The 18,720-nt window shown below is 37.6% G+C and overlaps 1 protein-coding gene across 8 annotated transcripts in view; it reads right to left on the reverse strand.

Moving 5' to 3' along the window:
* The window catches only part of LOC126925343 (uncharacterized), a 316,899-nt gene that overhangs the window by 77,268 nt on the left and 220,911 nt on the right, over nucleotides 1-18,720 (reverse strand). For all 8 annotated transcript variants that reach the window (XR_007713872.1, XM_050740786.1, XM_050740787.1 and 5 more), the window contains one exon: nucleotides 13,887-14,025. Coding sequence is in view for 7 of the 8 variants with exons in the window: in XM_050740786.1 (XP_050596743.1) it covers nucleotides 13,887-14,025 (139 nt within the window). In the remaining variant the exon portion in view is untranslated. The remainder of the gene's footprint in view (nucleotides 1-13,886; nucleotides 14,026-18,720) is intronic.

An 18,720-nucleotide genomic window follows, 5' to 3' on the forward strand; every position in this document is an offset into this window, starting at 1 on the left:
TGAACATTTCACAGCCCAGTTCTGGCTAAAATCCTCCAATTTAAAATCTTCAGCAAGAGCTAAAAATTACTTTCACGATATAGGTCGACCTATTCTTGGAAATACTAACTTGAAATAATTACCGACAAACGTCCCCAAGGGTGGATAATGTTCAAATTTTTATTAAACTTAAAATAAATTTATAAAAATTCATACTTTAGTAATAACTAATCTGGCGTGATTTTCGTTTGAAATGTAAATTTATAATTGAACGAGTATGAACTTCTATAATAAGTTATAGGAACATTGTCTAGGTAATAGGAGAAAAAAATATTCCGATAAAGTGAAGCGGGACTGTATAACTTTCGAAGGGGTGGTTTCTAGAATACTAAATGACACCGAATGGTTTTTGCAAGGTGGAGAAAAGTTTCTTTCAGTGAAGAATTTTTCATATAGGTAGACCACAGAGACACTGGTTTTAGCGGAGAATTAAATTTTTACGAACATGTACTACCACTTTGCAACGTTATTATCAAGTTGGTTATAAAAGTCTCTGAATAATCTGCGTTAAAAACACATCTACCCCTGTCAAATTTTCCTCCTACGTACATAGAATATGTGTCTTTTGAAAACTTAAATTCACTAAAATAGTTACGTATAATAGTCATGATATAAATTGGTAAATTTAAAGGCACGGAACCAATTTACGCGTCTAACGAATTAACAAATTTGTCACGATGACAATAATTCCTCCCACCTGTCTTAAACCAGAAATTAGATCATTTAAACAGTCAACTAAATCGCAGATTTCGAACAAAATCTTACTTCTGCGAGAACCAAGCTCCCCGCAATTTCCCCTAAAAAGCAGCAAAACTTTCAGTGTCCTCGTTTCCCCAATGAAACACCTTGGAAAACACGTTCAGCAGCATCACGAAAACGTTCGTGACGAAATTATCGAGACAGCCCGGCGCGTTTTCAGGCGATCCGCTTGTTCAGGCTCGCAAGTCTCGCCTCGTGCCGCGAGACAATGAACAATGGGACGAGCAGATTCGCATAGCTGAACGCCTCGGTGAGGATCCGCGAAAGATGGAATTCGAGGCGTTCGCTAGGCAGCCACAAAAGAGGGAGGAGCGGAAGAAGCTATTTACCAGCGGCGGCGTCGCGAGCCATCTACTCGGTGAGAAAGCACCGAGTTATAGGTTCTAGGGGTTGGAGGGGCCAGGAGACGGATAAGAAACGAGCGGTGAGATACAGAGTAACGACCGGCATGCTGAATCTGAGTTTCGATTTCTTTCTCTCGGAGAGATCCTTTAATTCCATCGCGATACTTCCGATCCTATCTTTATTTTGCTTTTTATTTAGTCTGCGTAGACTTGGAATAAAATGGTTGAAGAGAGCAGTCCTGGTAGCAGTATTGGTAGATGAGAGTTGTCGGCTGTAATAGTTGGATTTCAAACAATTTCGTGTTGTTTGACGGCGCTTAATGGCTATCGTTTGGAGATCATGTATTAGTCTTGATTATATCAACTGTCTGATTTTGAGAAAATCTTCGGAAATGTACGTCTTCGTAAGCTTGAAGATTTCCTGAACAATTCAATCTCTCATACGATTGGCGAACTGTTGGGCGTAATAGTTGGATTTGTCACAATTCGATGCTGTTTGATGAAGTTTGATAGCGTCCGATGGCTGTTTTTTAAAGATGCCTGCGGAGGTCTATGAGTGTTGCAGTTTATGCGGTGGTTTTGCTTACTATAGTCCATTAGTGTTTGTTATACCGTCTAATTTTTAGAAAATCATGAAAAATGTAATTTCTCGTAAGTTTGAAGACTTCATCGACTCAGTTTCTCACGAACCTGTATCAGGTTCTTCGAATCTGAGATTCGTTCGTTCATTACACTCAAAGCAAGCAAGAGATTCGCAGTTCATCCCTCAACGCGTCAAATCCCGGTCACCGAAAGCATTCAATGCTATCAGGATCTCATCTGGTCGACTGACAAATCCATAATAAAGTATATCCATCACCAGTCGGCGTCAGCCATCGCCATTACCCTTTCCAGAGTGGTAGGAGGCACGGTTGGAGGTCGAAATAATTCCCGGAAGTAACGCGCGTCGACGGACAGATAAACTTTCCCTCCAATTCGAATCCAATCAGCGGATCGTCTGTCGATCGCGTAGCTACGTCGTCGCCGAGGGGAAATCCAGGATATTATTCATGTGCCGGCGACATGTGGCCCCGTGGTCAATGCGGAGGCAATATAACTTTTTTTTCATCTTTCTCTTTCTCTCTCTTTCTCTCTCTCTCTCTCTTTCTCTCTCATTTCGTCGAGTCCATATTCCGACATCGTTCGTACGGCTCCGCGGTCGGGTCTCTTGCGACACGACGGTTCTTTATTAGCTCCTATTTTTTGTTATAATGAAGGCGGGAAAATTTTTCATGCCGCGGCTTGAGGATTGAGACTCTGTGGCCGGAACGTTCCGAGCGTGGTGATGAGCTTCGGATTTGTGGATGAGTTTCTCTTGGTGAAACGAATTCTGGTCGATAGAGTAATTTTGTCAAAGTAAAATTGTTCGAATCTTGTATCTTTTTTTAATAATTATTGTTAGGAAAAGTAGTTTTAGTTTGCAGTCTTAGCTTTAGTAAGCTTCTTTGGGCGAGGGAAATTCTGGTTGATGAAGTGATTTCGTAAAAGTAGAATTATGCGAGTTTTATGGTTCTCTTTACTTCTTTAATAGTTATCGTTTGGAAACTGGTTGTAGTCGTGGTGAATTGCGTTGATTCGAACTTTGTTTCTGATAATTCGAAGCTACATTTCGATCCAAACTATTGAATTTCCTTTAAAAAATATTGTTGTAACTGTAAAGTATAATTCGTTGCTTACAGGAATATCATCTTGAGAATAAATTATTTAAAAATTCAGATTTCATACGAATCACAAATTGCGTGGATAATAGGAAATTTTACGTCCTCTTTGTATTGAAGAAATATGTATAACTCTGATTGGTCGATGAATACATTCATAGAATATATATAATAATTACACACAAGTACTTGTTGCATCGTATTTGTGTGTCACAAACTTCTATATTTTATTGATTTTCGTTTGCATAATTGTACTCTCAATTTCATAGTATTCGTTCGATTCTATATTGCTTTCATACGTAAAATAGATATGCAATTTGTCTCGTAAATCAGAATTTGAATGGGAACTAGGAACATTTCCCTCTGTCACGTTAAAAAGCTACGCTTTTTATCGCTTAAAGCAACGTTATGATTTCCTCAAGAATACTTGGCAGAATATGCAGATCTATTCAAATACAAGACAGAGAAATTTTGCATTAAGCATCGCAATTTGCTCCTCGTAGGGGAATATCGTTTGCATAAATCACGCGTTGCGATTTTGGAAAACAAGTTCCGGCGTTCGATTAATTTCAACACCTCCTTCCTCTGCTCGCCTGCGAGTTATGCTTCGAAACAATTTTTCCTTCTTTTTTTTCTCTACACACATTTTCATCGTTCCCCGTACAATACCGTTGCGAATTATTTTTCGATTCATTCGCGATTCGTCGATAAAACAAACTGCCGAAAGCTACTAAAATTGATTTATTTCGGTACACGTCTGGAAAAATATTCAAACGCGCCGTTGGAAATTTATCTAAAAATTATCCGACCTTCGTCTTTCCTTCGAACAATCAACTACCATTTTTCTATACCGTTTTGTGCGTCGTTCTTTTATTCTCGAAATACAGCAGTGCGACAAAATCTATTTTCATTCATTGTAAGAATATAATATAGTCGTCGTTGTTAAAAGATGAATTATTACTTCGATACATTTTGTAACAGGTTAATTTTTTGACAGCAATAAAATTGCACAGACGATAAATGTAATATAAAAAACTCTTCATTTCCAGTTTCAATTTAAAATACATTTTTCCTGATATAAAATAAAAAACCATGCATATTAATTTATCGACAATGGTGGAATTTGCAAAGTGGAAAATAAAAACAGAATAATTAAACTTACACGTCACACCCTCGATATATCGAACTAAATTGGAAATATTTTCAGCGACCACGATAGCGCATCAAATTTCTCCCAACGAATAATAACACGAATTTTATATAAAGAATGAAAATAAAAGCTATCAGGCTTTGGAAAATGACAATTAGAATATACGAAGATCTAACATACACTATGTCCCGGTAATTACGATGTGATCCAAAAAATGGTAACACGACATGGGAATAAGCAAATCGAAGATGCAAAGCAAAATCTTTACTCTATAGTTTCGATTTAATTTATCACGTAAAATCACTTTCTTTGTCGATTGAACAATGATTATTGGGACACACTGTGCAGTATAATTTATGAATTTTAAACGGCTATTTTATGGAAATCGGATGATTAAGCTGTTCGATGATTTCTAGCTGAAAATGACGTCATAATAAAGAAGCAGGGAGGGGGAATAATAAAATTTTCGCTACAACGAGACACGTAATTGGCAACGAGGTGTTACAAATAAATAAAATAGATAAAAAAATATTGAAATAAAGCATTGCTTAAAAAAGGACCAGCGTAAATGTTGTTGTTTTGATACTCGAGCGAGTAAATTATTCGTTGATAGTGAATGTGGGTCTCGATAAATAATTTCTCTTACGCACGATAGAAATCGCGAATCGATGAAATTATTCCGTAGAAATCTGATAATTATTTTTTTCCCACCACTCGTTTAACAACGTGAATATGGCGCGCGATTTATTGTGTAATATTAGTACGAAATTCTCTGTATTTATTGAAATACGTTCCATTAAATTTCAATCAATTTTTTCACGCACACACATGCACGGGTGGAATGCGTTTTTCATTAAAGTTCGGTGTATTCAGTTTCATTTTGGAATGCAAAGGACTCGGGTAGAATTTTAATGTTTTAATTATTTGGTAATTTCATTCCGTTTCGAAATTGTTTTTCAGATGCTTCCGTGAGATTTTTTGAATTTAATCCTGCAATAATCAAGCATCTTTCTACGAATGTCATTTTTCTGTCATTTGTAATTAGTTTCAAAAATATTGTAACAATCGATTCGTCCAATTATTATATTTTTTAATTAGAGATTTCCTAAAATGAAAGCTGGCTGTTAAACAATGGCCATTTTTGGACCTCTTAACGAACGAAACATTCTCGTAGGATATTTAAATGTATTATAAATGTCTAAGTTTCTGGGATTGCAAATTTGAATATACCTGGAATTTCAAATTCCAAACCTTTGACATATAAAATTCTACATTATGGAAATTTGAGGTCGTCAATTTTTGAGACCTCATATTTCAAATTTTGGAAATTTGGAATCCCATGTTGTTGAGATCCTAAATGGTATTCTAAGCTCATTTGGTAATTATTGGTTGTTACATGTTTAGGTTATTAAATTCGCATAAAAATGATCATCCGGATCAATCTAAAAATTTCTCACGTTTAATATTTCACGATGGAAATTCTAACGCAGCTACAGAGTAATTATTCATCTACATCGACGTAATAATTCTTCGGAAATTCTGCTGATACATCGATCAAAGTTTGAAAGCGAGCAAATCCAAAGTACCAGCAGATTGTTGCTATATGAGAACAATAGTCAGCAGCAAGTACTTGTGGTACTTTGGATTCGCTCGGTTGCAAACTTCAATCGCGTTACCAGCTAAATTTCTAAAAGAATTATTTCGTAGATGCATCGGTGTTTGAAATTCTTTCTAATTTTTCAACTCTGCCATCGCATTTCGGATAAATGCAAACGACATTTGTCGCAAGGTTCAAAAATGTCCATTTTTTAAACATCCTCCTTTCAAAGAAATCTAATGGCCATTAAAAGATAAAGTTCATCGACCTAACAGAGAAGAAATCATCGAGCCAGGAATCACGTCCATGTCGGCCATTCTATTAGACGACACTGGCTCGGCTAAGTGTAACGTAATCTCGGTACCTGAGCATCGCGACGCCTCGTTAACGACGCCACGAGATAATCGATATCCACCTACGGAACAGAGCATCTATCGGATCGTGGCCAGAGCTTTTGAGACTGCGTTCGAGATGAATCGACCCTCGAGTGCTGGCAACTGATTTTAATGCCTACTTCGACCAAACCAACTATAGACTGCGTAGAGTTATTATCTTTGCTTCTAAGATTTAGAATATTCAAACTTCACTAACCAATAATACTGAATATCATGAATACCTGTTGCCAGTTTCTTTTTTTATTATTAACAAGCTACAGGATTGAATATTGTTGCTACCGTGAAGTGTTATGAATTTTTCAAACCTGATTATTTAATAATTTCGTTGTTAACAGCAACAGCGGAGTTTTATATTATTGCCAGTGTGAATTTTGATGAATTTTCCAAATTTAATCGAGGTAAGAACGTATGCGATTCTTTGTCAATATTAAAAAATTAAAATCCACAAGAATTGTGACAAATATAATTATCGTAAACCGTAAACCAAAAATGGAGTCGTAATTCGTAAAAATTTTTCTATAACGCAAATGATTCTCATATAATCACAATAATCAGCTGATAAATCTATAATATTATCACGATATAAATTTCCAATTTGCAAATGTTTTTGAGTTACGTACGCGAACGCGACATTACTCGTGGAATGGACTGATATATTGCTGTTGCAAACGAATTTTAACCTTATTTTAATTGGAAAAGAGAGCAGAAATCCTTTTACTTGTGCCAACTTGCACTTGCGGCTAGTTCCGTGAGAAACGAGAAACTTCTTGGTGATTAAAATCAAACGGTAAAATTGGTCGGCCACCGAAAGGGGAGGAGGCAATCCCGAATTTTCTAAACGTTTTCCACCGATTCGATTCCGCGTCCCGGAAGTCCACTCGAACTCTGATTAACTCCCGGGCGCAATCAATTATCGAGTCGAGCTAACAAATCGTCGAGTTCCCAGGAAGTTTCGCCGTATTAAAATCTGATATCGAGTCGATGTTGCCGAACGACATCCTTCTCACCGTGAAATTTTATTATTATCGTCATTTATCGTTATTTGTCAAATCGCTGGAAAATATATGACCGACGTTCACGTTCACGATCGTTATTTTTCTCGTACTTCAAACTCTGCAAAAAGCACGCGTCGTGATTTATTTCTCCATGACACACTGATTTTTGTTAGAAATTATTTTCTAGTATTTTATTACGTCGTGAACAATAATCTACTATGAATTTCGAGAGTAATTATTTTTTTTCTATCGTTGTGCGAATTATTAATATCAATAAATTGTTGTTCGAAGATCAAGAAATAAAATGGATTATTAAATAGCGATTATTGCATACGTAAATTGTTACGATCACGTTCACGATTCCGTGTCTGCTACAATCTTTGCATTTTTTCAATTTTCTGATCGTATTATATCATTGCTTGATATTACTAATCAGTAGAGTTTTTATTTACTATAGAACTAATTATAGCCTACAATAGCTAGTTGAATAGCTCATAAAAGATAAAAATGCTGAAACGTTCAATCGTGCAATTACAGGGGCGACCACCCGCAGTCGAAATAATTTGAGTTTGTTAAATCACGGCAATTGGTTTTTACGTTGCACGGTATAGCGTCATCAAGTCATTGAGACAAGATTTTTCCTGGGTGGGTGGATAATTGGTAAATAGCCCTCTATTTCTCAATTATTCCGTATCAGCGGTGCTCACGCTGCGCCGCATTAGAAATAACGAGATTATTATCATTAACGTTCTGATTGGATTAATGGACCCTCGAAGTCGCCGTTCTGCCATTGCCTCTTTAAATGTTTACCGTTCGCTCCGTGAAAATGACGATCGCGATTGCGAATTAAACCAGCTCAGCCATTTCCCGTAACCTGATATTTGCTGACATAATAAAGAAAATATTATTAGGGGAATAACTGGTTTGTTCAAACGAAAGAACAAAGTACTTTGATTTATTTTATTTAGAGTTTATCGTATATTTATATTTATCGATAGTCCTGCCGTATCATTGAAAATGTGGTGGAAGAATTTTATTTCGAAGATTTTATTGTGCTATTTTCAAGTGATTTGATGAAACCTAAACTATCGAATAAACTTAAAATATTCTTTGTGAAGAACTTTATCTTACTTTCGTGATTGTTTCGTCGTGATTTAATTGTTTCAAATTAAATGCGATAATAGTTTATTAGATGCACTATATTGTACATTAAACTTTATATATAAAGTTTATACATTAAACGCCATATTAAACGCATCTAATAGTTAGTTAAATGCACTAATAAGTAAGTACTATTGCCTACAGAATAGACTACTTTATCCGAAATAAGAATTCAGCTTAGTTAATTCTCCCTACAAATTCAATTTGTATAAAGAAACTTGAGAAATTCGAGTACTTAGTAATAAATGAATCGCTTTATCTCTTCTGAGCTTAAATACAAATACTAGATTTGCCCTTATCTTAGAATTTGTCAAGAACACGTATCAAACAAACATTCAATTGTTCTGTCCCCCACTAATATCAACCCCAAGTAGAAGTTCACCCTATTCGATTCATCCCTACGACCCATTTGACAGAAAAATTTCCCGCCCACAAAGCAGTCGTCAAAAAACTATATAAGATATTCAAACACACGTAAACACGAGACAGTATAAGAAAATCAGGAAACCTAAAAAGCGCATTAACAAATCAATTAGAATGTGCCAAAGGAGTAGCCAAACGTTGAAGTAACCCCAGTGATCCGTAAGTTCGTTTGGCTGACCTCTTCTCATCACTTTTTGCCGCTCGAATCAAAGAATCTTAATGGTAATGCCGTCGATTGGCCCATTTACCAGCTCCACCGTGCTCAGATTTCGCCACGCGAAAGGACATCCCTTCGACCCTCCTTTCTCCAACCTCTCTATCTTCTTCTTCTTCGTCGTTTCTCATCTTTTTTTTCTTCCTCTTGCCTTCTCTTTTTTTGCTTTCTCGCCAGGCCACGTTCTCGAAAAGAGGAGCTCGCTGATTGGAAGGCTAATCACGCGCTACTCTCCATTACATTAATTAAAACTTAACTCTCAACTTCGCCCGGTTACCAAGGCTATCTTGTCCGCCTGCAACATTCTCCGGCTCTTTCAAGCCGCGACGCTCGTTTTGTCCCCGTGTCAGTGGTTGTCAACTTTCGTCGAACGTTCGCGTGTCAATAAGGGGACAGCATGCTGGTTCGTTGAGTTATGGCACGGTTTTAGGGGAATTGTCGAGCTGCATGTTTGATCGAGTTTCGTTCTCGAGGTTAGACATCGTGGCGTGGGTCGCGGTGATCTAAGTTTGAAATTGATATCGGAACGTTCACTTGAGAATGTTTAACACTCGAGTAATCGCGAATGCGTTGTGCACGTTTGAGAAGAAACCGCGCATTTTGAATCATTGGACGAGGTAGTTGTATATTAATATAGGATATTTTTTTGCTTTTTGGATCTCGTTCAATTTTGTATTTATGAATTTTCAATCTTCGAGTATCAAACTGCACATCTTTCGGCTTTCGATCATACAAACGTTCAAAGTCTGAATTTTCAGATTTTTAAACAGGCCACTTTCTTTATGTTCGTTATTCCAGTCTTTTAATTCACCTAATATTAAATAATCGAGTTCCTTAATTTGCAAAGTTTCAGCTAGTTGAATAATGAGCTTTAGTGCTTTTCAAAATTCCAAATACTTTAATTTCCTATTACATTGGATTTCTTTAATTATTATTGAATTATCTAATAATGCAATTTCTCTTGATGTCCAATTCCCTCGCGATAGTGATTATCCCACGTTCTAATTTTCCAATTATCAGAATTCCTAATCCGAATATTCCAGATCCTCGATTTCCTAATTTTCTAGTTCCCTAAATTTCCTAGCACAGAGCCTCGGAAATACTAACAATTTGCTAATTTTTCATTCACCAAACTTTCTCAATTTTCATACAAAAGCCTAATTTCCCTTTAGAAATTTAATACGCTCGTAAATTGTCCACTATTTCAGTAATAAACTGTGATAAATTAATTTTATGGCGAGAAAAGTAATTGGAAAGTGAATTTGTCGCATTGTAGTAAATTTATACTGTTGCACCGAAGACGTATTTTCTCAACGCCATTAAGTATACGAGTGCATCGATCGATATTTCTACTTGAACGCCTGTCTGACTCTAAACGCCCATTTCTACTGCTCGTCCCTTTACCAGATGTAAGATACTAATATAAACTACTTACGTTTCCTCTTGCGTAAATTTGAAACTGACGATTATTTAATATATTCTTAAATTAACAGTACGTCAGCATTTTATCATTCTACTTCGCTTCACTATGAAATTAAGCTAAATGTTTTTAATGGAAACGAAGAAAAAGAAAGATACTTGTAATGGATGAAATATTAGTACGAATGGAATTATATATAATAAAATTGGCTATGAAGGTACATGAAAAATTGTTTTACAGTCTTAACATATCAGTTTTCCGGATTTCAATGAAATTTTCAATTTCTATATTTCTCATCTTTCTAAAAATTTACTAATTACTCTTATTAAGATACCGTTGTCACCAGTCGTTTTACAGTTCTTAAAATCACGTTGGTTTAGGAATCTAAAAGTGTATCACAGCTCGGTAAATTCGTATCCTAATAATTTACAATATCTTCATTGAATTTCCAAATACGTCTTAAAATATCAATTTTATTTCGATCGCCGGTTAAAAATCAGGAATTAAATTAGACAAAGTAATTTTGAACAAACTTTCGTTCGATTCGTCGATGGAAAGAAAAAGTACAAAGGGGACCTGGGTAAAATCGAGCCTCGAGTATCGAACCGGAGAGACTGACGCTTCCGGTGCAACCCGCTGACCTTCCGCCACGCTTTTCCTGCGTTTTACATGGCCGACGCTCGACGAAACGCCAAAAATTAAGCGCCCCAACGCTGTACACGCGTTCTCTGTTGTAATCCTCGTGAAAGTTTTTCCCGCTTTGCTTTCTCGACGTTTTCAACTGGCAACGGGCGTTTATGATTTTTCCCCAAAGCTGTACTAACACTGAGATTTACATTTCGTAGCATTTAGGTTAATTTCCCCCATTTAAACATTATCGTACCGGTAACGTGATTCCTTGGTTTGCAGAAAATCTGCTCTTTTCTCTTTGAACGTGTAACAGTCTTCTTGAAATAATGTTTCAGAATAATAGAGAGAAAATTATTTAATGCGATAAATTATGAAAAATGGTAATGTTCTATATTCTATACTACACAGTGTTCTACATATCTCGCATTCTATATTATACGTGCAATAGTGTGCGTTGTCTATATCTCAAATTTTACGAAAAATTCAAAATTCAGATTAAAATTTCTCAAGTAGAAAGACGGTGCGATAGAAAGATCTATGAAACAGTGACCTACTTGAACATAAGAAAGCTAAAACTTCGAACACCAAGACGCCGTAAAATCGAGGAACAAGATAGGCAAAAAAGGAGAGAGAACTACGGAGAACAGGACCAAAGAACGACAAGGGAATTAAGATCCTGAGGAATTTCAGAAGAACCGCCATTTTGCTGGATTTTCGCGGTTCCTGGCGATGGCTGATCCTTCGTCGTACGGCGCCATCTATTCCGGGACAACGAGTAACGATACCCGGCCAAATAGAATTTTCGCAAAGTGCACGAAATGATCTCGCTAACCTTCTCTTTCCCCTCATTCTTCTTCGGCGCGGATATTAAGGTCACTCAGGAATATAAGAATCTCACAGAGAGAGGGAAAAGATAAAACGAAACGGAATAAAGGATTCTCATCTTGGGTCGCGTCTTATCGTTGATTATACTACTTTGCCCCGGAGTTTCATCGTCCCGCAGCCTTCTAGGGTTTCACGCGCTAAGAGAGCAAATAAACGAAATTCTGATAAACAATTTCGGAATATTTCACTAGGGTCCGCCTCGAACCGCAACCGCAAACCGCGTTTCCGACTTGAAATTTAAACGGCCAGGAAAATGAAAAGACATTTAATATCAAACGAAACGATACGTAATACTAATGGCGGAATAAAATTACGAAATGTCGAAGACGTATCGTTTGGGGCACTAGGAGCTGATTTTTATCGGCACTGACGATGGAATCAATTACTGTGAGTTTGAAATTGTATAAACGGCAATCTTTGGTAACTCGTGTCAGGTTTCGAATAATTTATTCTTTCGATTAATTTTGAAGAACTATTGCTTGTAAACAATTTTTAATTGCATTCGTAAAATCTTTCGTATTCCGTGATATTTGCCTTCTTGAAATTACGGAAGCTAATTAAATTCGCTACTTCTTTTCAAATTTTAATTATAAATGTTATAAGAAAATGTTGCTCTTAACTAATGTCCTCCCTTCATCGATGGAATTATATAATGGATACATAACAACTAAAAATATTCCTACTCTTTAGATTCCACTCCAATGCAAATGTCAGAAAAGCCTACGAATCCTGAATTTATAACATCTTCCTATTTTATGAACCCTTTTCTTTGAATTTCGCCTTCTTAACTTTCTACGTTCTGAAATAGCGATCGCTGGGAAAAATTCTCTAGAATTTTCTGTATACGTTCCTCTTATACGTTCTTAAAAATTTCCCGGAATTCTCTGGTATCGAGTGAGGTTTTCTAATGTCTGAAGCGGAAATTCTCGTCTCTGGCCCGGAAGAAAAAGAAATTTCTATGCGAGGAGGAGGCACTCTTTCCCTGGCGGTAGCAGCTTATCGGTGATCGTCGCGGCTTAAAGGCGACGTTGAACGAAGCGCGCCCTGAGCTTCAACGCGATACCGGCGAGGACAGAAAGCGGCGACGCGCGTAGATACTGTCTGCTCGTACGACAGCGAACGCTCTCTCCGCGAAATTGGATCCTGGTCGTGGCGTAAGTTGCGGATAACGAGTGCTTGGATTTCGGGATTGGTGTATGTGGAATCGATAGTCGAACCGTGGAACCCACTCACTTCTCTGCATTTCGCAACCAGATATTTTTCAATCAAATCCACTGGATTTTTCCGTATAGTAACGTGACACGATATGTGGGACAATTTTGTTAAGTCTTTTTTCTGCTACTAATAAAGATTTCGATTTACAGAACATGCGACAACTTGCAAAATGACAAAGATAATTCCACAAAAATTATACCGTTATACTTCTTCAAACATTTTTAAACACATATAAAGAATTTCAAGTTCTTCGAGTCACAATTGTCTACAAAATTTGTATGCGATAAGTCAATTAAAAATGTTGCCTCCAAATGGAAAACTTCGAGAATAGTTCTCATTCCTTGACTGTAAAATATCACTATCGAATAAAGATGTTTCGTCAAACGTCTCCAAACTTCATTCAACCCTCTTCAACTCTTGACAAACCTCCAGTAAACCCAAATTACCCGCTGCCTGACAGTAAAATATTAAAAGAATTTCGCGTAAAGATACAATACATCCTCAAACATTTTGAAATCTCATCCAACCTGAACTCCTAATAAACCTCCCCAGAGATACCTCTCGTTCTCTGACAGGAAAATATTAACATCCATCATAATATCGTGATACACACGAGTTCTTGGATCATCCCCTCCCAGTTAACCTGGAACCCTTCCGCCGCGGAATTTCGCCGGAGAAACGTTTTATACCGTGCTGTCGGTTGGCACGTCGCCTGGAGCGCTTTGTCGGAGGGTCCGGCCAACGAAGGGTGCAGTTAATTAATAAAAGCTCGGTGGCAGAGGGTCGGGGGTGGTGTCGGGGGCTGACGCGGATAAAGGGACGCGAAATACGATCCGTGCATCGCTTCATATCGACGGCCGCCTGTCGATACCTAGCCAAACGTTCGTACACGCGCGTACACACACACAGACACACGAGGCAGACTATATCTCACTTGCAATTCAAACGAGAGAGAGACTCACGTGTCCTGAATGAGGAACTTGTCGTCTTTGGTCTCGATGCAGCGGCCCTTGCTGGTCATCATGGACCCGTTCACAGTCACCAGCCCCTCGATCCCCGATTGAAACCAATGGCCGTTCCACTGCGCCGGAAACTCGCAACCTGCAACACACACATGCCGAAATATACACACCTGGTCGGGGGAGTTTTACATTTTTTTCATATGGCCGACAGTTGATAAATAAAAGCGCGGGATATAATCTGGCCTCGAGAATATGCAAACAGCAGGATAGTAGGAAGAGATGGAAGAAGAGATGAAAGGACAGACTGTTATAGAGTGATAGGGTCTTCTGTGAGAGAGATTCGGAAGGTGGTTAAATACCGTTGGGTTTGGCTGTTACTGTTTCTTGGTTTTTATTGACCAGTTCTCCTTTGTGTGTGATATATAAGATCAGTTAAATCATTGGGTTATTACTGTTACTACAACTGTCGATTTTTATACATTTGTAAGAAATTGAAAGACGCGAAAACGTGTAAAATTCAGATAATACGCAAAACTGATCAGTGAAAGGAATTCCTGTTTAGGTTCCATTTCTTTCACGATATTTATAAAAGAATGAATCGCGGAAATTATTCTTATTTGAAAAATAAGCGTTGTCTGTTTGTCATAGTATGTTATGAGCATGTATGAGAAGCTTTGTTTTGTCAAGTTTCGATCCTTGAATTTTTATGTCCTAATATCGTTTTCATCTCATCGCAGGAAAACACTTTTAACGTTTCAGGAAAAAATCTTCATGTGTACAACTGCTACGAAAAGTAAGTGTATCAATAAGAATTAACGCAGCAATCATGAACTGACATTAAGATCAGAAAAAGGTATACATATATAATATTTTTCTCCTGTGATCCTCAAATGATATTTTCAAATCCTCGAGAATGGACGACGCTCAATCTGTGACTTCCAATTTCATTACAATATAATATTTCGCGGTACGTTTATCAACAATAAAACGTAATATCCAAACGTAATGAAGTCGATTGTTCGTTCACGGGCTATTATACGGAGAATTAATACGGAATAGGGTGAAACAAAGAGTTAATGCAACGAAATATTCTACACCATCCAATTTTTTTATTGCGTGTTATGCTGTTTGCATATCTAAATAATGAGGTAAAAATTTAAATACTGTAAAATGAATCTCTTCCAGCCATTCGCGGTTAATAAATTAATTGCCATTATTAATGTGCTGCCATAGAAAAGGCAAGAATAATAATTATTCTGAATATCTGCATATAATACATAATTGCATGTGCCTTTCATATGCAGGGGAATAATTTAATAATATGAAATAATGTATACCGTAAGAAAATATTTCTTCTTTTATTTCTACGATAAGCCAACTATAGGAACAAACTATAAGAATCATTATGTCTCACTGTACGTCGCTACGATAATTTGAAAAATAAAATCACAGTAATTCAATATCTCGCCAATCTTTTAAATCAAACACGTGTTGCAAAGAACAAGCAAGTGTCCATATAGTTTTTTTATATTACATAAATATCAATTGGATAAATAAGAAAGATCCGCGCTATAGCCTTCATTAGGAGTCACGAAACGAAAATTATTAAAACGGAAGTCGTTACATCCTCCTGCCCTCGTCGACAGTACGAGGAATTATCCTTACCTCGCGGTGTCCTTTTAAGCTGGCTGCCGCCGAAAGGACCAGCGGAACGGTAATTAATTAGTAATTATATCAGAACGGGGGAAAAGCGGGAGCAGCGTCGAAACTCACCTCGATAACTTTGCTTTCTGACCTAACTCTAATTTCTGCTAATTATATCGTGGCCGTGTCTGCTTGCCTTCTCGCGACTTTCACTACTACCACGAGGACTATCGGGCGCGACAGCGGTAGTTTTACAGGGTTGGTTAGGTTAGTTACCTCTGCAGACTATCGTTTCCTTCTATTTCTTTTATGTGCTTTCTTTTAGGAGGGAACTGTCGTGTGATGGGGAGGGATCTTTATTCGTGGGTTGAAGTTGAAAGAGATTAGGGGTGAAACAGAAGGTTGTTTCGGGGGATTTTTATGGCGTGGATTGATCGGTTGCTACAGGATTAGGAATTGTTTATTGGATTTTGAGTATCATGCTGCGTTTTGTTTTCACGTTTAGGAAATTTTCTTGAATTATGTTAAAAGCAAATTCTGTTCAAGACTATTTGTATGGTGATTTCTAGCAGGTTATTGAATAACAATGATCGAAGGAATGCGGAAAAAATAATGCAAAGTTCGTGGAACAATCGTGTAGGAATTGGATAATGTTTATTGGATTCCAATTATCTTTATGATTCATTAATATACCTATTATACCACATTAATTTTCTTTCAACAATTCTGACAACTTTCTTCGTACTTCTGTGTCGATTTTGCTTAACGTTTAAGAATTAACCGAAAATATTATTCATAACTCCAAGAAGATTAATAGCTAGTTCTATATATAGTATATACCGCCCTATGAAATTCAGATTTCAGAAAAACACGATTTCCATTTAACCTCGAAAAAGCTTTCCTATATCTCAACCTTCTACAAAAACCAGTTCAATCATCGAAAAATCAGCCTTGCCCGAAAAAGTGCCATTCACTCAATCTCCACCTCGAAGACAGTTCGAACGTCGAAAGAAACGACTCGAAAAAAGGCATAAAAACCTAGCGACATCGGAAGGGAGGGATAGCCGCGGAGATGCTCTCAAGAAAATACACGTCGTAAGAGCAGCGACGTTATAAAGCAATGACGATAATGGCCGTGGAAAGCGCGGCACGGTTCGCTGAACGCCAGAACCAAACCTTCCTCCTCATTCTGGGCGAGACGCATCGCCTAGTACATTTAAACAATTGCAGCGAATTTTCAGGCTGGCCATGGTCAATAAGTCTCTGGAAGAATGAGAAATTCGCAAAGTATAACACGATTATCATGTTTCTATCGACATTAAACTAACCTAACCTCACTCTGCAATTTCTGTGTTAAACGGCTATTTTCTCATATCATACTGGAAGAAGCCAATCTCTTAAATCAGCTCTTTCAACTCTATAACATCACTCGGAATAAAAACTGGGTAAAGAAGAAAGAAGTTTGTGGATGTAATTGAACCTAACCTCGCTTTTCAACCTTAACTGGACTTGCATGTATATTTATGCATGTGCATCGTATATGCGGTCTATACATTTTCGCAAATGGTTCCCCATAAATGCGTAAAAATTCACAATCTACTCGTAACAAGTTTCCCACTAATGTATAAAAATCCGTAATATAATCGTAACAAATTTCAGACAATTATACAGAATTATTGGGCATAAACGGGATTTTCACAAACATTGAAAGACAGAATGACCAAAATCAGTAGTTTCTAGTAAGAACAAAGATAATCCCATTGGAACATTCTCAGAATATTTCGGACATCCCGCTTGGCGACTGTCTTGTAAAAATGGAGAATCTCCTTAGGGAGATCGGATTATCCGGCAATCGATACCGTTTCCACAGTCGTGTTGTCTACTTGTAGCGAAGGATTACAAGTTGAAGACGTGGCGATTAAACATTGTTTCGTCCGTGCCGTGGTATTTTGCATTTAATAAGTCCGAGTGTTTCGAAATCCTGCCAGCCGGATGGAATCTCCTCACGATTTCTCGAAACGTAATCCAACCTTTTCCTTTTCTCTCTTGTCTGCCTTTGTGTTTCTCTGTTTCCGTCTACGCGTTTTTCTTAGCGCGATTACTTCGAGGTTATTGCACCAGTCGGAACACCGGGAATGTAGTTCTCGAATGGTGGTAAGCGTGCATCAAGACGATTCAAGGAATGGAGGTTTCGGACTGGTTCTGTGGTCTGTTCTGAGTTCTGCGAGAGTTGGGACGAGGGAATATCGGGATGGGTGAAATTGTTCGGCCTCGGATGAATTTTTAGAGATGCCGAAGCGTCGTTTGATGCTTTCGCAAGCTGCAAGGCGATTAGGATAGATATATCTGGGCTGGGATGTTGAGGTTAGGATGCTAAGAGGAATAAATTTATTAACACGATGGTCAAGTATTCTTATAAAGTGAAAAGTGGTTAAATATATAATACAATACCAAATTGTCCCTCTAAAAGTAACGACAAAATGTCGAATAAAAGAAAACCATACGATTAATGAAACTTGGATTTCCTTTGTCCCTCACTTTAGATTCATTCTACGAAATGGTGTTCCGGAAACTCATCCTACAACAGAGCTGCTTTAATCCTCTCTTATTTCCCCATAATTGTTTGCTCGCGGTGCGTTCTTTATAGCAAGGATCACGACAGGCGCGTTGACAGTGCGTGTTTCGTAGTTTTTAAAACGAACTGCTCCCCGTTGAACAGATGTACCGAGTGTCCCGTAATTGCCAGACCCAGAGGGCTCGTAAAGTCGTAGGCGGTGCATGCGACCCAATGTTTTGCGTCGAGAAGTTAGGTTGGGACATTCCTGGAAGATGTTACGAGCTGCTTGTTAATTTTCGGCACGTGATACGATCGTCTTTTTCGTGGAAATTGACTCCCTCTGAATACAGTTTAATGAAAGGGTACTCGTTGATTTCCTGATCAGCGTAAAGCATAATGCCTACGAGTCTCGAAACAGGTAATTGGAAGGGATAATATTTTATGCTTCTTGTAATTTTAATTTTAATTCTAGGGTTTTGAAATTTTGTATTATACTTGACCAGTTGCGAATTATTATTACGAATTCTCACAAAACTTGTATCACTCTGTACAAAAGTTCCTTTAAGAAAATTTATACGCTAATATAACTACCAAACATCATCCAGATCCCATCAAAATCTGTTCAGAATCCGC

This window comes from Bombus affinis, chromosome 16 (assembly GCF_024516045.1).
Source record: "Bombus affinis isolate iyBomAffi1 chromosome 16, iyBomAffi1.2, whole genome shotgun sequence".
Classification (NCBI taxonomy): domain Eukaryota; kingdom Metazoa; phylum Arthropoda; class Insecta; order Hymenoptera; family Apidae; genus Bombus; species Bombus affinis.